The 22,086-nt window shown below is 39.1% G+C and overlaps 1 protein-coding gene across 3 annotated transcripts in view; it reads left to right on the top strand.

Moving 5' to 3' along the window:
- Positions 1–21,410: 21,410 nt before the first annotated feature.
- VSTM2A (V-set and transmembrane domain containing 2A) overlaps positions 21,411–22,086 on the top strand; it is a 33,022-nt gene continuing 32,346 nt past the window's right edge. For 2 of the 3 annotated variants that reach the window (XM_004708037.3, XM_045286391.1), the window contains exon 1: positions 21,411–21,866. In XM_004708037.3, coding sequence (XP_004708094.1) covers positions 21,788–21,866 — 79 coding nt within the window. In that variant the 5' untranslated portion in view covers positions 21,411–21,787. The remainder of the gene's footprint in view (positions 21,867–22,086) is intronic. The other variant, XM_013006060.2, reaches the window with a different exon arrangement.

The raw sequence follows: 22,086 nt of genomic DNA, 5'->3' as shown, positions 1-22,086 counted from the left end.
CTCAACCTACTTGATCACATTTCCAAATCCATGACAGGACATTTCACCATCCTAGCTTCGAAAGAACATTTTGGGTATATTGTTTTCCAAGACATATGTTTGCCCTTTGGGGAGTTTGTGGTAATTTCCACACTCTTAGCCAACACCATAATTCAAATCCATCCATACTTCTCTAGTACCTATTCACTATAGAGCTCTTACATGCATAGGCGCTGATGAAAAATGCTATGCCTTGAGTCCGCCTCAACTTACCTCAAAGAAACATATGTCTTCTTGAATACTTTAAAGCAGTCTTTTGCAACAGATTTGCCTAAGGTCATGACTCATTTGATTTCTTGACTGTTGATTCTGTGAGCATCAATTATGAATCCAAATAAAACAAAATCCTTGACAATTTCAATATTTTCTATATTTATCATGATGGTGTTTATTACTGCCGTTGGAAGAATTTTTGCTTTCTTTAAATTGAGTTTTAATTCAAAAAGAAAGATGTGATCTGTGATATTTTTATATTCTCACTGGAAAATAAAACTCGAATAAAATCAGTCATATACTACTTTTTCCTATGGTGTGGGATACTGTAGTAGAACTGCTTCTTTGGGAGTTCAAGGTTGGAAATTTTTATGGGGACAAAAAGCTTCCTCTTTCTCCCATGAGCATGTGTTAGGGTTGGTTGGCTAGGGAAACAAAAATGGTGATATACACATATGCATAAGAAAGAACTTTAAATGAAGAAGTAATTTTATGTCACAAAAGCATCTAGCCTGTCGAACACAAATCGATGGGTCTGATGCTAGCCGGAGAGCTCTTCAGACTCATATATCTGCAGCTCAAGGATGCTGAAGGGTGAATCGGGGAGCAGAGAAGTCACAGGCTGGTACAGAGAGAGTAAAGTGGATCTAAGTTCAGTAGGAACACAACAGGGCTCCAAGTACCCCGGAGTTGGTTTCCAGCGTCAGCAGCCTATATGGAGCCTTCCCTGAAGGCAACGACAAGCAGAGAGGGCTAAGGGACACAGAGAGAGGAACGTTCACTGTCCCTCTTATTAAAAGGCCACACCTTCAAGAAGCCATCATCAAACTACCACCTGATTAACAAGTTAGGCTCTATCCTTACACTACTTTCACACAGGTTCAAGTTGACATAAAATCTAACTACCCCAGATAAACTTGTACAGTCAAACTGCTGAGCTTGCTCTTGGCAGCTGAAGTTGTAACCCACCACACCACAGAGCACCCTGTATATATTATGCGACTGTAATTTAAGATTCACTTTAAAAGAGTTTTGTATTTCTCAGTGCCATAATGTTTCATTCTTTTTCTTTTCGTTATTGTAAAATTTTCTTTTAATTGTAATTTCTTCTTTTTAACTTAGATCTAAAGTAATATAATTGATTTAAAGTTAATCTAGTATTCTCTAACCTCTCTAAAAATTTTAAAATTTGTATGTATACTCTATCCCTTCCTTCCAAATTTAAAACCACTTACCGCATTCTGGTTGTATAGACTAGGCTTGAATTTTACCCGTACAAAAACAGCATACCTTTTGGGATTAAAGGAGATGAATACATTTTCTCCATTGAATAGTATGTTTTTGGTTTAGGTATATAATCTTCACCAACTTTGTAGGAGGATTTTAAAATAGTGCCCAATTCACATCCCAGCCATGTGCACGCCTTATATAATCCCTAAACCCTTATATTAGAAGATCTAGGTCATATCCAGCTAACACTACCAACTACTCTGAAAATGATCACATTAGAAGATCCTGGTGGAGTCGGAGAAAATGTGGAGCAGATCTTAAAATCATAAACTGGACCAGGCGTACTGGGTGAATAGAGACTAGTGGGACCCACCAAGACCTTGGTGCTTAGTCACCCTCCAAGTCGGTAAATGAAAGGACCCTGGTGTCAAACTAATCAACCATTTAAATTCCAAAGGACAACACTTACTCACAGACAATGTTAAGAGTATTAGGAAAGAAGGAGCCATTGACACAGGAAACAGGGAGGAGGAGGGAAAAGTAATGGTATACCGAGTGGCTTGCAATTATGAGTTGAAACAAAACCAATAACTACATGTTCTGCATCAATAATAGTGACATCACAATTAGAAATAAAGCAGTGGGAGAAGTTGTTAAAACCTAGAAACCCAAGAACTAATGTCCAGGTAGAAATGCCAAATTTAAAACAAAAACAGTAGAAATAAAATATATTGTTTATAACCACCAGTTGTACAGTGGGACAAGGTTTTCTACTCCCATAAAGAGTTACAATTTAGGAAACCCACATGGGAAGTTCTACTCGACCCTGTAGGGTTGCTGTGAGTCAGAATCGACACCATGGTAGTGGGTGTTTTGTTTTGTTTTAAGAACAAACACCCATTGAGACAAAACAAGCAAATACAAAAAAATCCATAGCCACTGAGTCAATTCTGACCCAGAGACTCTATAGGACAGAGCAGAACAGCTGCAAATGGTTCAATCAGATCCTTCATAGACTGGTGCGCTCTTTCTGATGACCTTTGATTAGAGCAGTCACGTACTTCACCAAGTTAACGCCTCTAACACCTCATTATAGCCTTTTTGTTTGTTTAAGTTATAGGAACTTGACCCATGCCAATTCTCACTAACTCAAATTTTCTCTGTTCCTTCTCCCCTTTCATTCTGGCAGAAGAACTAATTGCTCCTTTGTGTTCCTGCTATGCATTAGCCCTGCCTCTTTTATCATTTACTCACATTCTGTTAGAGTTGTTCACACTGACGCAACTTTAAACGGCAAAGTTAATGGCTTTTCTTGGTATTTCTGCAATATTAGAATATTTCATACTTGAGTTCAATACAGGTTTGTTGGATGAATGAAACATCCTCCGAGTGATGTTTTCCAAGTGCAATGTTAAAGGATTGTGCCCCAGAATCTGTCCTTCCCCTGGGTTTTCTGGGATCCTGAAAATAGAAAACCTAAATGGTTTGCCAAAGGAACAGAAGTCAGGATGTAGTGAAAGATCATTTGGGAAATCAAGGACACAGGAAAATATGAAACTAATGACTATCGTACTAAATATTTTCAAATACGTACATATTATCTAGTAGACTTTTTGGAAAATGCTTTTCCTTTGAGACAATTTAACCCAGGACAGTGTGAAATATGGAACCAGGCTTCTGTGTTCGTGATTGAAGCCAGGTGGGAAGATATATTACAGATAACCCCTCAGGACCAATAATGAAAGTAGTGATACCAGGAGGGTATGGGGAAGCAAGTGGGGGAGCAAGGGGGTACCAATCACAATGATTGACATATAACCCCCTCCTCCAGAGGGACCAACAACAGAAAAGTGGGTAAGGGAAACAGTGGTTTGTGTAAGACATGAAAAAATATATATAAATTATCAAGGGGGATGGAGGGAGGGAGGGGAAAGGTGAGAAGCTGATACCAAGGGTTCAAGTAGAAAGAAAATATTTTGAAAATGGTGATGACAACCTATGTACAAAAGTTCTTGAAACAATGGATGGATGGATTGTGATAAGAGCTGTAAGAGCCCCCAGTAAAATGATTTAAAAAAAAAAGATATATTGGGGTTTGGAAGAAAAGACTTCATTTTAACAAGAGTCACTTCCACCAACTCCTTGTTGCTCCTGGAATCTATGGTGATTGCATTAGTATAAGGCTTAGAGGTTAGCTGTGTGGGAAAGTGTGGAGCAGATTCCTTGGAGGGATAACATTTTAAACTTGTATTATTCATTTACACCTCACTGTGAATAATACACAATATAATTCATCAAAGCAAGTTGAAGAGAGGGATATAGAAACATTATAAAGGCACCGGTGCCAAAGGTGGGGGAAAGGGTACCTAAGAAGAGAACGGGTACCAAAAATAGCAATTACTTACTTCCCAAATGTGTCAGTTTTTAATAGAGAAATGTGGCTATCTATAATTACAAAACTACTTTAACTTTATGATTAGGGCATGTTTTTATTTACTAGGATTATTTATTAGTATTATTTAAAACAAAAGGATGATGATATAGGAGATTTAATAATCAAGACTCTCCTGCTTACTTGCTATGGGATCCAGGGAAGTCAGCTATCTGAGCACCCCACCCTCTGCCCTTCATAAATTTGACATGATAACATCTGCCCAGTTTTCCTCATAAGGTGATTGTTAAAATCTACTGAGATCACTAAAGTTGCATTATGCATTAGACAAACAAAATCATATGTGCTATGAGGCTCTGTCATTCAATATTAATTGTTAAGTCTGATGATGCAAAAAAAAAAAATGTGCCCTAAAATTATGAAGCCATTTCAATCATGTCCAGATGTGTAATCTCATTTGCATCTGGGGGGAAAGAACTGAAATTTCTTAATGATTTTAAAATCTAAGGCATAACACAAAATATATCTAAGCACATCAAGCCAACAAACCCCATGTTGAAAGAGAAAAGCTGCTCTCGGGCCATTTGTCTAAGGAATTGTTTACTAATATCAGAATATTGGAAAGGTAACACAGGGATGGATGGCTTTCTGAGAAGAATGATATATTTGAACACTTAAGACACACCGTATCTGCCCTCCTTGATCTCTGGCCTGTTTCTTGTCTGTACTGAGCACTTGGCGATTAACAAGTGCTCTCTGGGGACCTCCCCTGTTTCCATGTAACTTATGAATTGTGTAGGACTTCTCCCAACATCGCCACTAGGTAGTTCTGAAGGACGGAGACCACGACCTACAGATCCTTGTGTCTTTAGTTTCCAGCGGTAAATATTTATGAAATGAAGACATGATTTGGGCAGGCTTATCAAGGTGACGTGGAAGATGCACCTTTGCGTCATCTTCTCAAGGCAAGTTACGTGCTTCTGTGCAATGAACAGGAAGCTCAGCCTGCTGGGAAGTCTATCTGACACCATCACAGGTAAGCAAGTAAGAATCCAAAGCTATGGAAGCTTACAGAAGACTTGGGAATTAGGAGACAGATCAGAGGACAAGTGTCACGGCAATAAGAAGTTAAGGAAAGAAGACCAAGATGTACTGAGAAAGAGGGAAAACATTTGGGATTATGAGGCCTAACAAGAGGAGCCTGAATAAAGTGAGGCAAGTAGTGGGTTGTGGGCATCAGTGAGGTATTTAGGCCCAAACTTCTCTACCTTTCTTTAGGGCTGGGTACTTCTCAGAAAAGATCACATTTAGATGGTCCATATGGGTAATCAGGTAAGACTGCTTAAAATCAGATTTTGTACCCAGCCCTTGACGCTCCTAAACCCCACAAGGCAATAGTCTAGCATTTAGTAATCTATCCCTAGCTTTGTTCTGGAGAAGGATCACATGTTTGTTAGAAAACCTGAGCAAGTGTGAAGAGACTGTAGTCAGTCAGAATAAGATCAGGAATCACAGAGTTGGGAAAGAGCTAAACCGATGGGGTGTTTGGAATTAGTTTTGACTGTGAACAAAACTAACAATCTAAAATGTAAATCCCTACATAAGTTAAAATAAAAAAGTGGAATCAAACAACAAATGAAAGATGGCAATAAAAGAAAGAAATGCTTGACTCTTGGTTTTGAAAATAACAGATGACCAAAGGATATGTAAGTGATTAGAATGTGTCCCAAAAGACTGTGCCAATTGAAACTTACCAAATGTCAAATCACTTGAAAGATTAATTACTTATATTCATTGTATAATTATTTAGTTTTGTGAATGTTGAATAATGAATGATAATTTTTTTTTCTTATTTGAGCCAGAACCTCTGATTGAAGATGACAATGGTAGACTGAAAAAAAGTTTAATTACTATTCAACATTCCCAAAACTAAATAAATGTAGCCAAATTTAAAGACCTGTATCTGGGTTGGTGGAAGCCATTTGAATCCTGAGAGTACCAAGGAGCAAGAATTCCAGGCAGTATGTAAAACTTTCAAGGTAGAGGAATTGATGTGATCCAAGCCAAGGTACCTAAACAGTCAAAGAGTCAGGTAGGATCTAGTTTGCAGATGGAATAAACATTGCAAGTACAATTCTTCCTTCCTTGAGGGATCAGACCACAAGCTCTGAGAATATCAGTTCCTAGATATAGTTTGTCTCTGAAACTGAGTACTTAGAGAGATTCTTGACTCTCTATCCATGGACATGAGTTGCTGATGGATTTGGAACATGAGTGCAGCCTAACAGTGAGGTGTCAAAGAGTTTGAAGACAGATTTCTATTTCTTGGCTTTGGGCAAGTAGTTAACTTCTTAGATACTCAGAGGCCTCTGACATTACCACTGGTCTCTGTCCCTCACTAGTTTATTTTAATATCACATTTATAATGTGTATAAGTTTCCAGGGATTTCCTTCTAAGCCTAACTGAGAGATGGGGATAGCTGGGTGACCAGACAGAGTATTATAGAGACAACTATAGTAGATTAAAATAATAAATATGACTTGGCTGGATTTAAAAAAAAAGTATTTTATAAATGATGAAGGGATGCATGCATGTATACCGTGTTAATATTATCACTGATAATTTGAATTGTCCCTTGCTAATCCCAAGGCTGGCGTTTTGAGATCACCAACTGTTCTTTGAGAGAAAGATAGAGCTTCCTACTCCCATAAAGAGTTACACTCTTGGAAACCCACAGACGTAAGCTCTATCCTGCTCTATAGGGTCACTATGGGTTAGAATGGACTCTAGAGCAGTGAGGATTTTTGTTTGTTTGTTTGTTTGTTTGTTTGTTTTCTCCATGTCAAGAGATCTTTTTAAAAGTGATTCTGTATGATGCCTACCCTTCTACCTTTAGCCACATCTGACCTCCTCATGATTTCTCAGGTTGGAGCAATTGCCAGACAAGAGTAGAGAAAGCAAGAAAGCTTCTCCCTGTTCTGAAAAAGTGATTCATCTTTTCTCCAACTCCCTTTTTTATCTTTTAGCATGGTCTATGCAATTTCAGTCTACAGCAACTCTTGTGGTACAGTGTTTAAGTGCAAGACTGCTCACCAAAAGGTGGGCAAGTTGACTTCATCACGAGAAAAAGAAGTATCAGCCTGCTTCCATAAAGCCACAGTCTTTTAAATCCTCATGATACAGTTCAATTCTGGTTCTATAGGGTTTGTAATGAGTAATATGTGATGGCAGTGGGTTTCACTTGGCTGGCGATGCCATTGAAGGATGGCCTTGGTGGTGGATGCTGTGAAAAATGGTAGTATCAAGTTGACCTAGAGGCATTTGGGGGGAAATGCCTGGTCACCTACTTCTGAAATATCAGCTATAGAAAGACCTAAGTAACACAGTTTTACTTTGACACATGTGCAGACATCATGAGTTGGAATTGACTTGTCAGAAAGCTATTTTTGATGCAATTCCAAGACTTCAATGCAGCCTGTTATGTTATAGGATGGGTAGCTATCACAATGGAAATGTGAACGGAAGTCTTGGAGAGAAAGAAATAAGATGCAGGCATTGTTAAATCACAGATGTGATTTCTCTATGGATACTCATCTCCTTGTACTGGTTCTGGCTGTGGTTTTGTACCCTTCAGTCTCCAGAGCCAGCATAAATGAAGCCATCATTTTAATCAAACATTATGTCCATATCTCTCCTGTGAGGTTTGTAACAGAACAACAATTGAGATCAGTCCGTTGGTCTTTGGGGATTTAATAGAAGATGCTGTGTCTCTGGTGGCTTCCAACATGACTTCAGTTGAACCATCATCATCTTCTTTCATTCTGTCCCTTTAAAAAGAGCCACCAGATGATCCCCTGGCAGCACCACTACTGGAGCCCTCTGTACCTCTCTCCACCATTCTGCCATGGGGGGGGGGGGCGGTACGTGGAAGGGGGATATGACATGCCCCACAGCTAGTATTTTTTCATCCTCACCAGCAGGTGACTCCTTCCTACCAGAGCCAGTTTCCCTCTTAGAGTCTACATTCTCAGTGAATCAATTGCCATCCCCAACAACTTGCTTTTACCTCAGCCACATGACATGACACTCAGAGCGTTGATTAATTTACTAGAGCCAGCTCCATTCTTTTATGGTCAAGGTGTCAGGGAGACATTCAAGGAGAAGGAGTCCTCTGATTTTTCTTCACAATCAAACACAAAAACCAATGAACTGAGTATCTCCCAAAGAAACAGTGTGATGGCAGGTGAACTAAAAACTAATTGAATAACCAGAAGTTGTCAAGATCCTGCTTCATCCAATCTTAAAAGATCTCTTATTAATGAATTAGTCCTTTGCATGGACATGCACAACCTGGGGAGCTATTATGTATCCAATAAAAATATTCTGGGTTCATGTGGGTGAGTCCTTCCACAGTGAGTCAGAGGGAGTCAGGTTAGTGGATGCAGACCATCTGTCAGTAGAGGAGCCTTGAACCTGGCACAGGATAGAGAGATGAACGTAGAACAGTGATAGAAGCCCAGAGTCCCTAAGCATGTCTTTTGAAAATTCCAATATCATTTCCCACCCCTTGTATGTAAAATGATTCCTCAGGGACCAAAAGTACAAGCACTGGCAGGTGCAGACATAGGGTTGAAGAAATTACTTTGGCAGGTGATTCATTTGCCTTGCTCTCCCGATGTTATCCCTTCCTTTCACTGTCAAACACTCTTGGTTATTGGGGCCAGGTTCTTTTATGTGGGCCTAGAACTATTGTCTAGTATGTACATGCTCAGTGCCTAGTTGCTGGAAGCAATCATGTGTTTCCTATGATGAGAAGGAACTCCTTTGTCTGAGAACCCTTACTGAACCTAGAATGAGTTCTGGTTCCATGGTCTGATTGCTTATCCTATCTATGAATCCCTGCCTGGTAAGGGATGGCTCTGTATGGGGCCGTACTACCTAAAAAAGGAATCTTATGTTTGGCTAAGCAGTGGTTCTCAACCTTCATAATGCCATGACCCTTTAATACAGTTCTTCATGTTGTGGTGACCCCCAGCCATACAATTATTTTCACGGTTATTTCATAACTGTAATTTTTCTATTGTTATGAATCGGGTGATGCCTGTGAAAGGGTTGTTCAACCCCCAAAGGGGTCGCAAGTTGAGAATTGCTGGCTTAGAGCATCTCAGAGATTTTAGATCTTTCCTCTACCTAATATTTCCATTTCATGCTATGAATTGTCTTTTAAACACTGCTTTTACTTCACCTAACAAAGTTTAATAAGATGTATTTGCTTTTTCATTTAGCTCACAAATTTATTTTTCTTGAGACTTCCTTGTCTCATGAGTTGATAGTGTGCTGGTTGTTCTCTCTTAAGTATTTGAGGATTTTTCCCTCCTTTTGAGCTATCACTTTCTAGCTTACTTCCAATGTGATCCGAAAATGTGCTTTGCACACTCTCTAGTGAATAAGGTATCTTTCCTGGCCTAAAATATGGTTAATCTGTATGAATGTTCCATGTGAGGTTGAGAAGAATATGTATTTTACTGTGGATGGATGAGAAAAACTAGTCGCTGTTAATTCTATCTTGACTCCCTGTGTGTCATCATAGAACTCACTGTGCTTTATAAAATTTTCAATGGCAGGATTTTCGGTTGTTGTTGTTTTTAAAACAGATCACCTAGCCTTTTTTCTCCAAGGAGGCTCTGTGTGATTTTGATCTGTCAACACTTCAGTTAACAGTCTACAGTGTTCACTGAATTTTTCATAATTATAAATGTCATAAAAACAAATGAGAATGGCATACTTCACATTTCTCAAGCTAAAAGAACTGAAGAAAATTTTTAAGCCTCAAGTTGAAATACTTAAGGATACTATGGACCAAATTTTGAACAATTAAGGAAGCATCAAACGTAGAATGAGAGAATGCAGAGTCACTGTAATGGAAATAATTTGTTGTTGCTCCATGAATTCATTGTTGGGAGCTGAGTGGGGGCAGGGCGATAAAATGATCAAGAAACATTGGGATTGAAGGAAGAAATCCAAGCTCACTAAAGGAATTGGCTAAAAGGAAGATTCCTAGAATAGACAGAATATCCAATAAGATATTTGAACAATTGGATGTGATGCTGGAAGTGCGCTGTGAAAGGTAGGTTTATTGTGCCAAACTGGCCAATAGGAACATGTGGAATTAATAAGGGAGCAGTTTGACTGGAGGGAAAAGATATAAATGGCTCAGCAAGCCCCTCCCCCTTCTCTCTTGCTCTCTGGTGATCAGACCAGTGTGTGGCTGCCTTAGCTAGTTCTCTGCCTCAACTTGTGAGCTACACTACATGTGGGACAGCCAACCTGTGGATCGTGTATCAAGAGCTTAAGGTTCCTTCGAGACCTGCTTCGTCATGTGGCTGGTAAATACATTGCTTGAGTTTGGAGCTGTCTATCCTGTAGTCTTGCTGACTATTGGTGACACGCCCTGCTGTTTTCTGCTTGTGGTCGGACTTCCTGTCCTCCCCTCAGGAAGACTTAGCTGTCTGCTTCCTTGACCTTGGACCCTGCAGCCCTCATGATTTGAAGGACTTCTAGTGTATTAACTGTTGCACAGAAGGGAATTGAAATGAGCCCTATATACTGCTGTGTGGACTAATTAGCTGTTATATTCCTTCGTGCTGTATCTATCATCCCTCTTTCTCTCTCTCCATATATCTCTATATATATCTATATCTATAAGTGTCCTGGTGTTGCTTCTCTAGAGAATCCTGTCTAACACATGCTCACATACCATGCTTAAAAAAAATGGGAGGACAGTCACGTTGCCTAGTTAACTGGAATAGATCCCTACTTATGCCTATTCTGAAGAAAGTTGATCCAACAGAATGTGAACAATTTTGAAAAGTAATAATATTACATAAAAGTAAAGTTCTGCTGGAGTTTTCTTTTCTTTTTTTTTCTTTTAAGTTACAGAGGTCCAGGAAGAGGGAAATGCCATAAACTTAAGTTGGATTTATAAGAGGCTGTGGACCAAGGGACATCATTGCTAATACTAGATAAATATTGGCTAAAAGCACGGAATGCCAGAAATGTTTACCGGTGTTATATAGACTACATAAAGTCATTCTACTGGGTAGATCAGAACAAAGTATGGATAACATGCAAAGAATAGGAATCCCAAAGCACTTAATTGTGCTTATAGTACAGTTAATGCCCAAGACAGTATTGTCAGTGGCCTCATGCTCTTGATACATGACAATGAATAAGGAAGGCCAATGAAGAATCGGTGCTTATGAGTTATGATATTGGCAAGAATATGAAATATATTATGGACTAACAGAATAAATATATCTGCCTTGGAAGAAGCACAAAACCAGAATGTTCCTTTAACAGCAATGATGGTAAGACTGTGTCATCCCCTTACAGAAGGGTCTCGGGGAGGAGACGAGCCAGTCAGGGTGCAATGTAGCAATGATGAAACATACAACTTTCCTCTAGTGCCTAAAATGTTCCCACCTCCCCACCCCCGCCACTATCATGATCCCAATTCTACCTTACAAATCTGGCTAGACTAGAGGACATACACTGGTACAGATAGGAACTGGAAACACAGGGAATCCAGGACAGATGATCCCTTCAGGACCAGTGCTGAGAGTGGTGATACTGGCAGGGTGGAGGGAGGTTGGTGTGGAAAGGGGGAACCAATTACAAGGATCTAAATATAACCTCCTCTCTGGGGGCTGGACAACAGAAAAGTGGGTGAAGGGAGATGTCAGACAGTATAAGATATGACAAAATTGTAATTTATAAATTATCAAGGTTCATGAGGGAGGGGGGAGCAGGGAGGGAGGGGGGAAATGAAGAGTTGATACCAAGGGCTTAAGTGGAGAGCAAATGTTTTGGAAATGATGAGGGCAATGAATGTACAAATGTGCGTTATACAATTGATGTATGTATGGATTGTGATAAGAGTTGTATGAGCCTTCAATAAAATGACTTTAAAAAAAGACTATATCAAGTCCTTTGAATATAGTATCAGGAGGAATCAGACCTTGGAGAGTTCATTAGATTTGGTAAATGACTTGGTAAAACAATAAAACGGAAGACCTTCAATGACATGGATTGACAAAGTGTGACAAACAATGGGTTCAAAAATAGCAGCAATTGTGAGACTGGTACAAGACCTATTTTATTCTCTTGTAAATGAGGTTACTATGAGTCAGCAGTGACTCAATGGTCTCTAAAAAGAGCAACAGTCCCTGCAGGGACACTGAATGATAGTAAAGATTATGGCTGCCTTTGTCTAAGTCCCAACTTCAAAGACATGTTATCACATCAAATACAATATTTGATACAATGCTCTTTATCGAATAAGTATATCATCAATTTCTTGTATGCTAAGTGATTCTTTAACATCAGAAATAGGCATTTAGTTTTATCATTTTTTTATTTATAAAAATAGTTCACTAAAGGGAATTCAATATTTAGTAAGTATATTGGCATGAGAAGTCAAAAGGGATGCTAAATATTTTCTTGGGTGGGTCATTGAACTTGGGTTAAAAGAAAACCTATATTTAACAAAGCCAGAACCCATAGCTTATATGAAAGATGATATCCAAAAATTTAGGGAGATGAGTATGTTATATGAGTATGTTCACATGTATGTATCATGTGAAATACATTAACTTTCTCAATAGGGAGGTCTTGGAAGACACACCACTTACCATGGAATCACCAACATCTAGACTCCATCTGTGTGATGCCCATCATTGACATCATTTCATAGACTATCTTTTCAAATATAAAAATTAGTTGGTGGCAGCATTAAAATGCAAATGTTCAGTAATGAGTCAAAGGGATGGTCTGGCAATCATAACCTATCACCCTAAAAAAATTTCAAGATGTCAAGTGTATGTGATGGCCATAGAAATTAAACAGGTAATTTAAGAAGGATCAAGCAGGTACTACTTCCAAAGTATTACTTAACACAACTAGAAACATTTTAGATCTCATTAACAGAAACAAATTTAGGTCACTGCAGAAAAAAAATCTTCTCAAAAATTTCCCATACATAATTTATAACACTAACTCCAAACCCCGTGATTTCAGGAATGTCTGGCTCCCCTAGGGGAACTGTACCGACACATCATGAAACACGGCAGTGACATACGGATGAAATGCCTGCCATTGTACTTCAGTGAAGTGGAGCTTATCGTTCTAAATTTTAACAATCGAGCGCTGCATGTGTGGACTTATAGAGTCGCTTTGTGGCCATTTGCTCGGCTTCTGATTTAACAGTGGCATAAATACAGTTGTGAATTTGCAGCTTCTCCATATCGGCTCACTAGAATAGGGTGAATCCAAGACTGGTTGAAGTGAAAGCATGTCTGCATGGGAAGGAAGGAGGTGAGAATAGAGGTAAGATGGTATATTTGGAAATATTAGAGACAAAACTGAGATGAATTTTTTGAAATAGCTGACCATAATGACTTGGGGGTAGTTTTTGGCAATAAATGAGTTAGCTAAATTTGCTATTTCAATGGCACAAAAGTTGAAGAAAATGCCAAAGTTCAGGATGAGATCAAGATAGAATTCATGGTCAACGTCAGGAGTGTGAAACTATCGATCCAAGAAGTAAAATTTTGAAAACAGCATCCAAGTATATGTTGAAGTAACTAGGAGCTGAGGGAAGGCGATTGATTAGATATTAAAGGATAAAGTGCCAAATCTTCTGTAAATTAAGGGAGCGTTAAATGAGCAAATTTTGTAAGTTAAATATCACGAGTTTCAAAGTGACATTGTTAAATTCTCATTGGTGGAATGTGTTCTGCACATTTAGTTCTTTAGTTATTTTCAGTGTAAGAGTAACTATCATTTCTATGGGAAAAGATGGTTCCTATAATGCAGAGAAAGCCAAGTTTGTATTAAGAACCAAATGTGAGAACAAAGAAGGAAGAAAAACATCCAGAAGGCAATCACATAGAGAAATGTGCTAACCTTTGAAGTAGGAACCCTACAAATCTAATCATATGATTAACTCCATATAGTAATCTGGCTATTTTACTTGAACTATTTTTACCCTTACACATTTATCTATCTAGTTATCATCTATCTATCTATCTATCTATCTATCTATCTATCTATCTATCTATCTATCTATCTATCATCTATCATCTATCTATCATCTATTTCTTTATTATTCACAGGCGAATCAGTAGAGAATGTCGAGAACAGCCTGAAAATGAGAGCTGGCCAGCAAGCCTCTTCCTGGAGATCAGGGTGGATCCAGAATTGTGGCTCAGTAACGTGGGCTGGATGAAATACTGAAAGAGAGAGAATACCAGCGACATTTGTCCCTGTCACCCTCCATTCACCTTCCTTTCCTATGCCTATGCTACCCCTGAATTCCATTGGTGCAGCACCCCACCTTCAGGTCTACTTCAATCTGGAATAACAAATACACCTTTCACATTTCGAAACCAAGTCCTCAAAATATAGGGTAAAGACCACAAATTCTTTCATCTTTTCTTTTCCTCCTCATACTGCAAAACAATGTTCCAAAGTCTAGCTCCCTTTATCTCTGCTTCCTGAAATCCACAGCCTTTCTCTTTCTCAGCAATTACCAAGACTAATTGATGATTCAGCCCAGCCATCAGGGCTACTCCCACCGAGCCTGTAGGTGTCTCCACAGAGATGTGAGCTGACTCCTACTATCTGAATTTAGAACACTCAGACTTGAGATCAGAATTTCCTTTCATACAACCTCAGATGACCTCACAACTGAATATTGGCCATTTAAAGGAGCCTTCAATAGTCCTCAGCCTTGTATCTTGCAAGTCACTTAGTCATTCATGATTCTGAACTTGATATTCAATTTTTGAGCGCTTCTTATTCCTCACTAATTATGCTCATGACATTTATAATTTTAGGGGGTCCCTGTTTGAAGCTAAACAATGAGCTACAGATAATTATGAAAGAACAACTGACATGAAATAGGCCATCCTGTATGGTTACTCTTTTTTTTAACCATCCTAGGACCTCTATCTTGTCCCTTAATTTGTTTTGGATTCGAAGGATTCAGGAAACATACCAAGTTCTTCAGCCATGTAAGAGTCTTTGTCCAGGTTTCCTAATATGTATAACCAGAATACTTTCAATAACTTTTATGACTATAAAGAATCGTGTGATACCAATTGATTAACATATCTGATTTCCCAAGATTACTTTTAGAGAAAGCAGTTTATATCAAAGCCCCTTTCCCCATCCCCAATTTAGCTCCATGCTAGAACAAGGCTCAATATAATTTAGAATCTCTTACCTCTATAATTTAGAATCTTCTCATACACATCTCATGAATACAAGTCTCAAGGCTGTAGTAGATTTATTTTATTAATTTTTTTGTTTTGACCTAACTCCATTTCTCCTATCAATAACAGTTTTTTATTCCTGTAATACACCTAGATTATAATGATCAGAATTAGTCTCTGTAGAGTGTAAATACTCGGAATACTCCAACAGAATGTAGGGGTAAAAAATATAAGAAATAAGGGTAAATGCCAATAAAATTCATGAGATTTATTGACAATTTACTATATATTTAAAGTGTTTTGGGAAACATGATATTAAAATTTAATGTATTTTTCCAATGAACCAAAAGCCTCCTCGTATGTGAGCTCTGAATGCATTATCTCACCTTATTCTCACACACACACAAAAGAGAGAGACATAAAATGTTATTTATAAGAATTTGGGTAAGACCTAGACAACATATGTCACTTGCTTCAAGATTTGAAGACAGTGAAATATTGAAGGAAAACTTGAACCCAGGTCTGCAAGTCTGAAAACCACTCTTAAGTATATTTAAAAATGTAATGCTACTTAAATGTTTATAAATCATTGTGTGTGTCTTCAAAAATATTCATCAGCATGATTACAAGTTATTATTTACTTTCTTTGAAATTGTAAATATAGGCATAGAACTATAGACAAGCTTAGAAATTACAGACTTTACTAAAAATTGCTACTTTTCTTGTATGTTCATTTTATTTTCCCAAATAATTATATACTGCACAAAAATAGATGTGGAAAGTACCATTCATGTCTAATAAAACTCCGCGGAATTAAAAAACAACAACAAACTAACAACAACAAAAAAACAAGCACACATATTGAAGTAATATCTAATTACAAATCTTGATCTTCTATTGCAGCGCAAATTTGAAGCAGGAAGGTAGATTAAACTACATCTTCAGTCATTACTACCTTATGTTTATTTTTCCCTTCCTTTCCCTTCTTTTTTTTTAAAATTTAGACATGGATGTATAATACTCATGTTACATGTACCTCCTAAAAAATTAAGTCAAGTCTTGGACCGCATGCTGACAGGATTTATATATGACTGTGAAAAAATCTGAATTTCTCTAAGAGAAAAACAAAGGAACGTAAAGGTCCATGGGTTCTGTAGAGGGCATCTAAGCAGATGGGATATTAAGTTTCTACAGAAAAGATGAAGCTTCCTTTTGCTGTTTTCAGAGGTCGCCTTTAGGCCAGACATTACTGTTTTAAAATGACATAACATGACCTCATGAATCATTTGAGTTCTAACTTGGTGAACGTCAATTACAAAGTAGCGTATCGTTCCCCAGAATAAAAGCCAGATCTTAGTAATTTACGTTTCAATCACGTACAATAGGGAGATGTGAAGGAAGAAACAGCATCTAAAAGAGGAAATGAGCAGTAGCCAATGAATGGGCAGTTCGCATCCATATAGGCCACCAGGCTAATTACAATGGCGGATCACTTCTAGTGACAACCGGTTATTCTCTCCCTGTGAATTGCTTACTTTAAAGCTTCCAAAATATTAATTGGCAAGAAGTTATTTTTAAGGGAATAAAGGAATATTACAGAATCCTGAATTTCAGGTGACTTCATTACCAGTGTCAATTGGGTTTTTAAGACTGCTGTCTTTTTCACAGCATGAAATGGCATGAAAGGCAACTTTTGTTTGCTTGTCTTAAAATATATCATCAGCGACCTTGTATTGTAAGCACCTTCGATTTCAAGATCTTGAAGAAACAGCATGGTGATTTGTTTTGTGGCAAAATGACTGTCCCAGACAAGAGAGACCAGGCATGTCACCTATAGAAGAGATACCAGGTCTGTCACCTATAGAAGAGAGACCAGGTCTGTCACCTGGCTCCTCTGGAAAAAATGCACAAAATCATTGTCATCGAATCAATTCTGACTCATAGTGCCCCTACAGGTTGGGATAGAACCATCCCTGTGGGTAAATCATTATTAGTGTAAAAGTCTCTTCCTTCTCCTGAGGAACAGTTCACAACTTGGAACCAATGACTTTAAGATTAACAGCCCAACCCGTAACCCACTGTGCCACCAGGGTTCCTACCTGCAGAATGACAATTCTGAGTTCCTTACTAAGCACTCTTCCCAGGGGTAGATCAGTGGTGGAATTCCACTTCCACACAGAGGATCAGAATTCAGTTCTGGGCCAACACATCCCATCTGTGGAAACTTGCATGTGGTTATAAAGCTAGATGTTATATCACCTGTAATTCAAATCTCAGCAGGGTCAGTCATAGTGAACAGATGGCAAAGAGCTACCAGGCTAAGATCGATGTGGAAGAATGGCCTGGCAAACCGCATCTGAAATCAGCCCGTGGAAATCCTAAGATCACCACAGGTCAGCGCCCCCGCAGCTCCTGAGACTAGTGTTAGAATTGGGCAGCATTTCACTGTAGTGTCTTTGGGGTCACCGTGACCATAGAAAATAATAGCTGACTCCATTCCAATTATGAAGTCAACTCATTGTGCCAAGACTTGTTCTGAACCTGCTCAAAAGAAGATCATATTCATGTTGTTCCTTCTGTTGTCTTTGTCCCTGAATCTATCCCATGTTTGACGACATGACATGGGGGGAAGCCCAGTACACCCCGCACTGCTAAAACACTGGCTTGTATCAACCAAGACACATTTTATAAGCTCATCTTTGCCTCAGGTAGTAAGTTACATCAGGACTATAATTGTCTCCACTTGAATTAAAAGTTTAGGTTTGTTTGTTTTTGTTTTTTTTCCTTCTCTGTGAATTGTTTATTGCCTCCATATTTAAAGACTGCTGAAGAACTTATCTTTTATTTCCCACAGAGAAAAATTAACTCAGACATGAGATTGTCGGGGAGAGTTTTCTTCAGTCTCTGAAATATTGCACAGATTGAAGTCTCACCAAAGGGCGTTCAGGAACACTGTAGGACGCAGCTCCAAATGTACATGTGGAAAAATATCTATGGCCAATTTAGCCCGGTGAGGTGCCTGTGAGAAGCTAACAAAATGAAACTTTCCATGAGACCCAGTGTTTCAATCATTTTATATGGTTATCTCTTAAAAGCATCTGGTGAAGAAGTAATCTAATGCTTGCATCTTCCAGTTATTCCAAAAAATCTTAAAGGCTGCCTGTGACACCTGTGCTTCAAAGAGAGATTGTGCCCGTGCGAGATGGAAAACTGTCCTACCGGAGATGTATGGGAATGAAAGGCGGCGACACCCGCCAAGTGCAAGACAAAAGCCCTCTAATGGAAAAACGGTGACCCAATGGTTCATCACAGATCTGGAAATAAGGCGGAAAATATCTTTGGTATGTTGCTAGTTGCCATCCAGTGGATTCCAATTTGGGGCAAATTTATGTCTCCAGGATAGACCTGATCCGTAGGTTTTCAAGGCTGTGATTTATTGCGAGCAGATTGCCAGGCCTGACTTGTGAAGGGAGGGGCTCGGGGTGGGTAGTAGAATACCAGCCCGTTGGTAGTAGCTTGACCTCTTGCAATATATCCTCTCTTTTTCACTAGAAGGGGTGGACTGGGGGGTGGGCAAGTCATGACCAAACACTCAGAGGACAAGAACTCAGTCAGAAGATGAGATAGCAGGGTTTTGTTTTGGGGGAATGATTTCATAATCTATGTTTTCTTTTTCAGAAGAAATTTGCTACCATTTTTACAATGTAAGGCATCAGCAAACCTTTTTGAGGAGGTGAAATGGGCAGGAGACAGTTCTCCTATGTCTAGCTGCAGACAAGCTGTTTTTCTGGCAAGTTACATCCAACCTCAGAGAAAAATAATATACTTCTTAAATGGGACCTTACAAACAATGGGACTTCTTACCAGAATGGTGTCTTTGGTTGTTTCAAAAAGATTGACGAACTCAGAAACCTTGTGGAGTAGTTCGACTCTGTCTTGGTTAGACGAGACTCAGCGCAATTACCTTTGGTTTGGGGTGGGTTTAAACCCGAAGGATGGTCTAGAGGTCAATAGCTTCACCATTTGCACCCAGAGACTCCCTAAAACGTTTCCTATAGAGATATTTTCTCTCCAGAAGGCAAATAAATGCTGTATTAGAGAGAATGCAAATGTATTTTCCTGCACTATATGCAGTCCTCAAAGAGATTCAATAGACATTAAGATAAATTTTTGTTTCATCTATATAGGCAACATTGTATATAAATATCTACCAGGCATTTTTCCTAGGGAAAAAAATGCTTTTCAAATTTTGTCCTACCTATACCTTCCCTCCTGCCTTTTTGTGGAAGTATAAATGCTTATAGCTTTTCTATTTAAAGAAATTTCAAGGCTTACCTGTTCTATAACAGCTTTCCTCACAGCTTCTTTTTCACACTTTTAAATCTTAGTTTTATTGTGCTTTTACAGCAAGTTTCCTACAAAAAGCATTTGAAGAGCTTTGCTAAATTAATTCAGAATTTCCCTAGCTTAAAATGCGTGAATGCATGCCTTTTTATGTTGAAGACTATTCTACCAGTAGATAACTTTTAATCCGGGTCATTTTCATGGCAAATTAAATTCATGATGGTGTTAATTATTGGAAAAAAACTAAAACCTTGTGCTAAATATTGAGGATATTTTGTGAGGCATGAAGTACTAACCGCTGAGGGTCTGATACTTGCAAAATGCTGTTGTTGGGAAAGTGTCCTACATGGCCTGTGTTTGGATGTTCTGACCATGTTCTCCATGAGAGAGTATTTGGGTCTAAAGAAATGTCTTTTCTTGGCATGACAAACTTCAAAACTCTTTGCTGAAGCTGAATACAACAGGCTATAGAACAATACAGAACATTCCCCATGGCTTTCTCCACAGTTCATACTATTCTGCCTCTGCCTGCAGTGAAAAATTAATATATCTTAATGTAAATAAATTGTTATGAAATCTATCAGACCTTAGTTTTATAATTTTTAACTAACTGTTACATTCAGCAACAGAAAGAGATGGTTCAGAAACCCTACAGCTATAGCAACTATGCTAAAGCGATTAATATTATGATTGACCAAGACACTAGCCAAATTCAGATTCTTTATCTGTAAAATGGAAATACATATACTGCACCAGGTTCCTTTACAGCCCTGTTAAGACTGACTCCGATATTCTTTTCTTTTTCTCGGATTTTCAAATACCATTCATGATTTGTGGTAAAATTTAAAAAATAATAATGGGAATACAACATTTGGTATCCTCCGTAGGCAACAAATTATCTTAATTTCTTTAAACAAATGTTTAACTTTATTGACAAATATTTGAACTCCATAAGGACAAATAGAGTATTTAAGATGATGAATATTGCTGTTTAGATTCTTAATGAGAAATACAATATACATCTTAATCTTCATCAGGGCATTATAAAACATCATAATATTAAAACATTATAAAGCAATATCCCTTCTTCATAAGATCCCGGGGGACATTATATAATTGTTGTGTTATGCAAATAAAGAAAACAAAAACAAGCCTATAAAAAAGACTTTGGTGATATTTGACATGTCTCCTCCACTCCCAAAATGAATGTGGGATGGAGGCAGGGAAGGCAAAGGGGAGTATGAATTAAAAATAAAAAGTAAATATAGTAAGTATGCTGGGCCTTTTTCTTTTTCTGGAATCCTCTCCATACGTGACTTTCTGTACTTTGTCTCTTTTCCATTTGTCAGCTGCAGTGACATGGTGCCTGCATGTGCTGCCTCTCGTGCCCTGGAGGCTGTGCAGCAATAAATTCGCGTGAAACAATAGCATGTGATCCTTCTGGTTACAGCAGTTAATAACTAGTTAAGCGACATTTCTGCTCCAATGGCTGTTTTCATCACCCCAAAGCAGTCTCTTTCATCCCATCCCATTCCTCAGCTCTTCTTCAACAATGCCCCAACTTCCTCCACACATCTCTAGCTCCAGGCCCCCAGTAGAGAAGGCAAGCCCGCAAGTCCAAGGTCCTAAGCACCTAGAAATTCGATTCAACAAGGCAAAAAAGAGAAAAAAAAAAGCATCCTCCGGGGATCGGGGTCGGGGTGACGAATTGGGAAATTAAATAAAGAAATGCTCCTGCACTCTGGAAGCCTTGAAGCCATCTCCTGTGGGTGGGCTGCTGCGGTCCAAGTTCCCCCGCAGGTGGGCTGCGGTGCAGCGCGTAGAGAGTTAAAGGCATCATCGCAGCCATTAGAGGGAAAAGTTGCGGTGCGGCGAGCCCTGCGAAGTCCTCCAGCCCGCCCGCCCCGCCTTGCCCACTCCCCACTCGCGGGCTGGCTCGCTGTTCTGGGAGGGTAGTGATCACGCAAGCCGGAGCAGTGGGCTGACGTTGGAAGAGCTGCCAGGTAGCTGAAATCGGGCAGCAAAGCTACCGGAGCACTTGCAGCGTTTCCAGCCTGGGTCTGGACTGGGAGCCTCCGGGAATCGGAGCCAGCTTGTTGTAACCTTCCATACAGCAATCCCCGCTCTCCAGAGCCAGTGCTCGCAGGCAGTGAGCAGCAGGATGTTTGCAGTGTCGCGCCCAGGGCTCTGAGACAGAGCTTTGGGGGGCATCTGTATGCCTTTCTTTTAGGACTTTCTGGCTGCTGGCTAGGCTGATGTGAGCCCCCCTCTTTTTGTTTTGTTTTTTTTGTTGGAATGATGGGGATCTTTTTGGCGTATGTTGGATTTGTTTTCTTTTCCGTTTTATATGTACAACAGGGGCTTTCTTCCCAAGGTAAGTCTGCTCATTGGTAAATATACATTTGGGGTATGTGTGTGTGTGTGTGTGTGTGTGTGTGTGTGTGTGTGTGTGTGTTCTATACATTCAAAGAATGGCCAAACAGAGGGATCCAGGTTCCTAGCAAGTAACGGGGGTAGGTTGCATGGAGAGTATTTCATTTGGCATTTTGCTTTAAAGTTTATTCAATTTGAGGTAAGCTAGGTTTGACACATAC

The sequence above is a fragment of the Echinops telfairi genome, unplaced genomic scaffold, assembly GCF_000313985.2.
Source record: "Echinops telfairi isolate 266 unplaced genomic scaffold, ASM31398v2 ScPeMD7_7;HRSCAF=31, whole genome shotgun sequence".
Taxonomy (NCBI): domain Eukaryota; kingdom Metazoa; phylum Chordata; class Mammalia; order Afrosoricida; family Tenrecidae; genus Echinops; species Echinops telfairi.
Note: the sequence above shows the minus strand (reverse complement) of the source record. Positions and strands in the feature narration are given on the sequence as shown.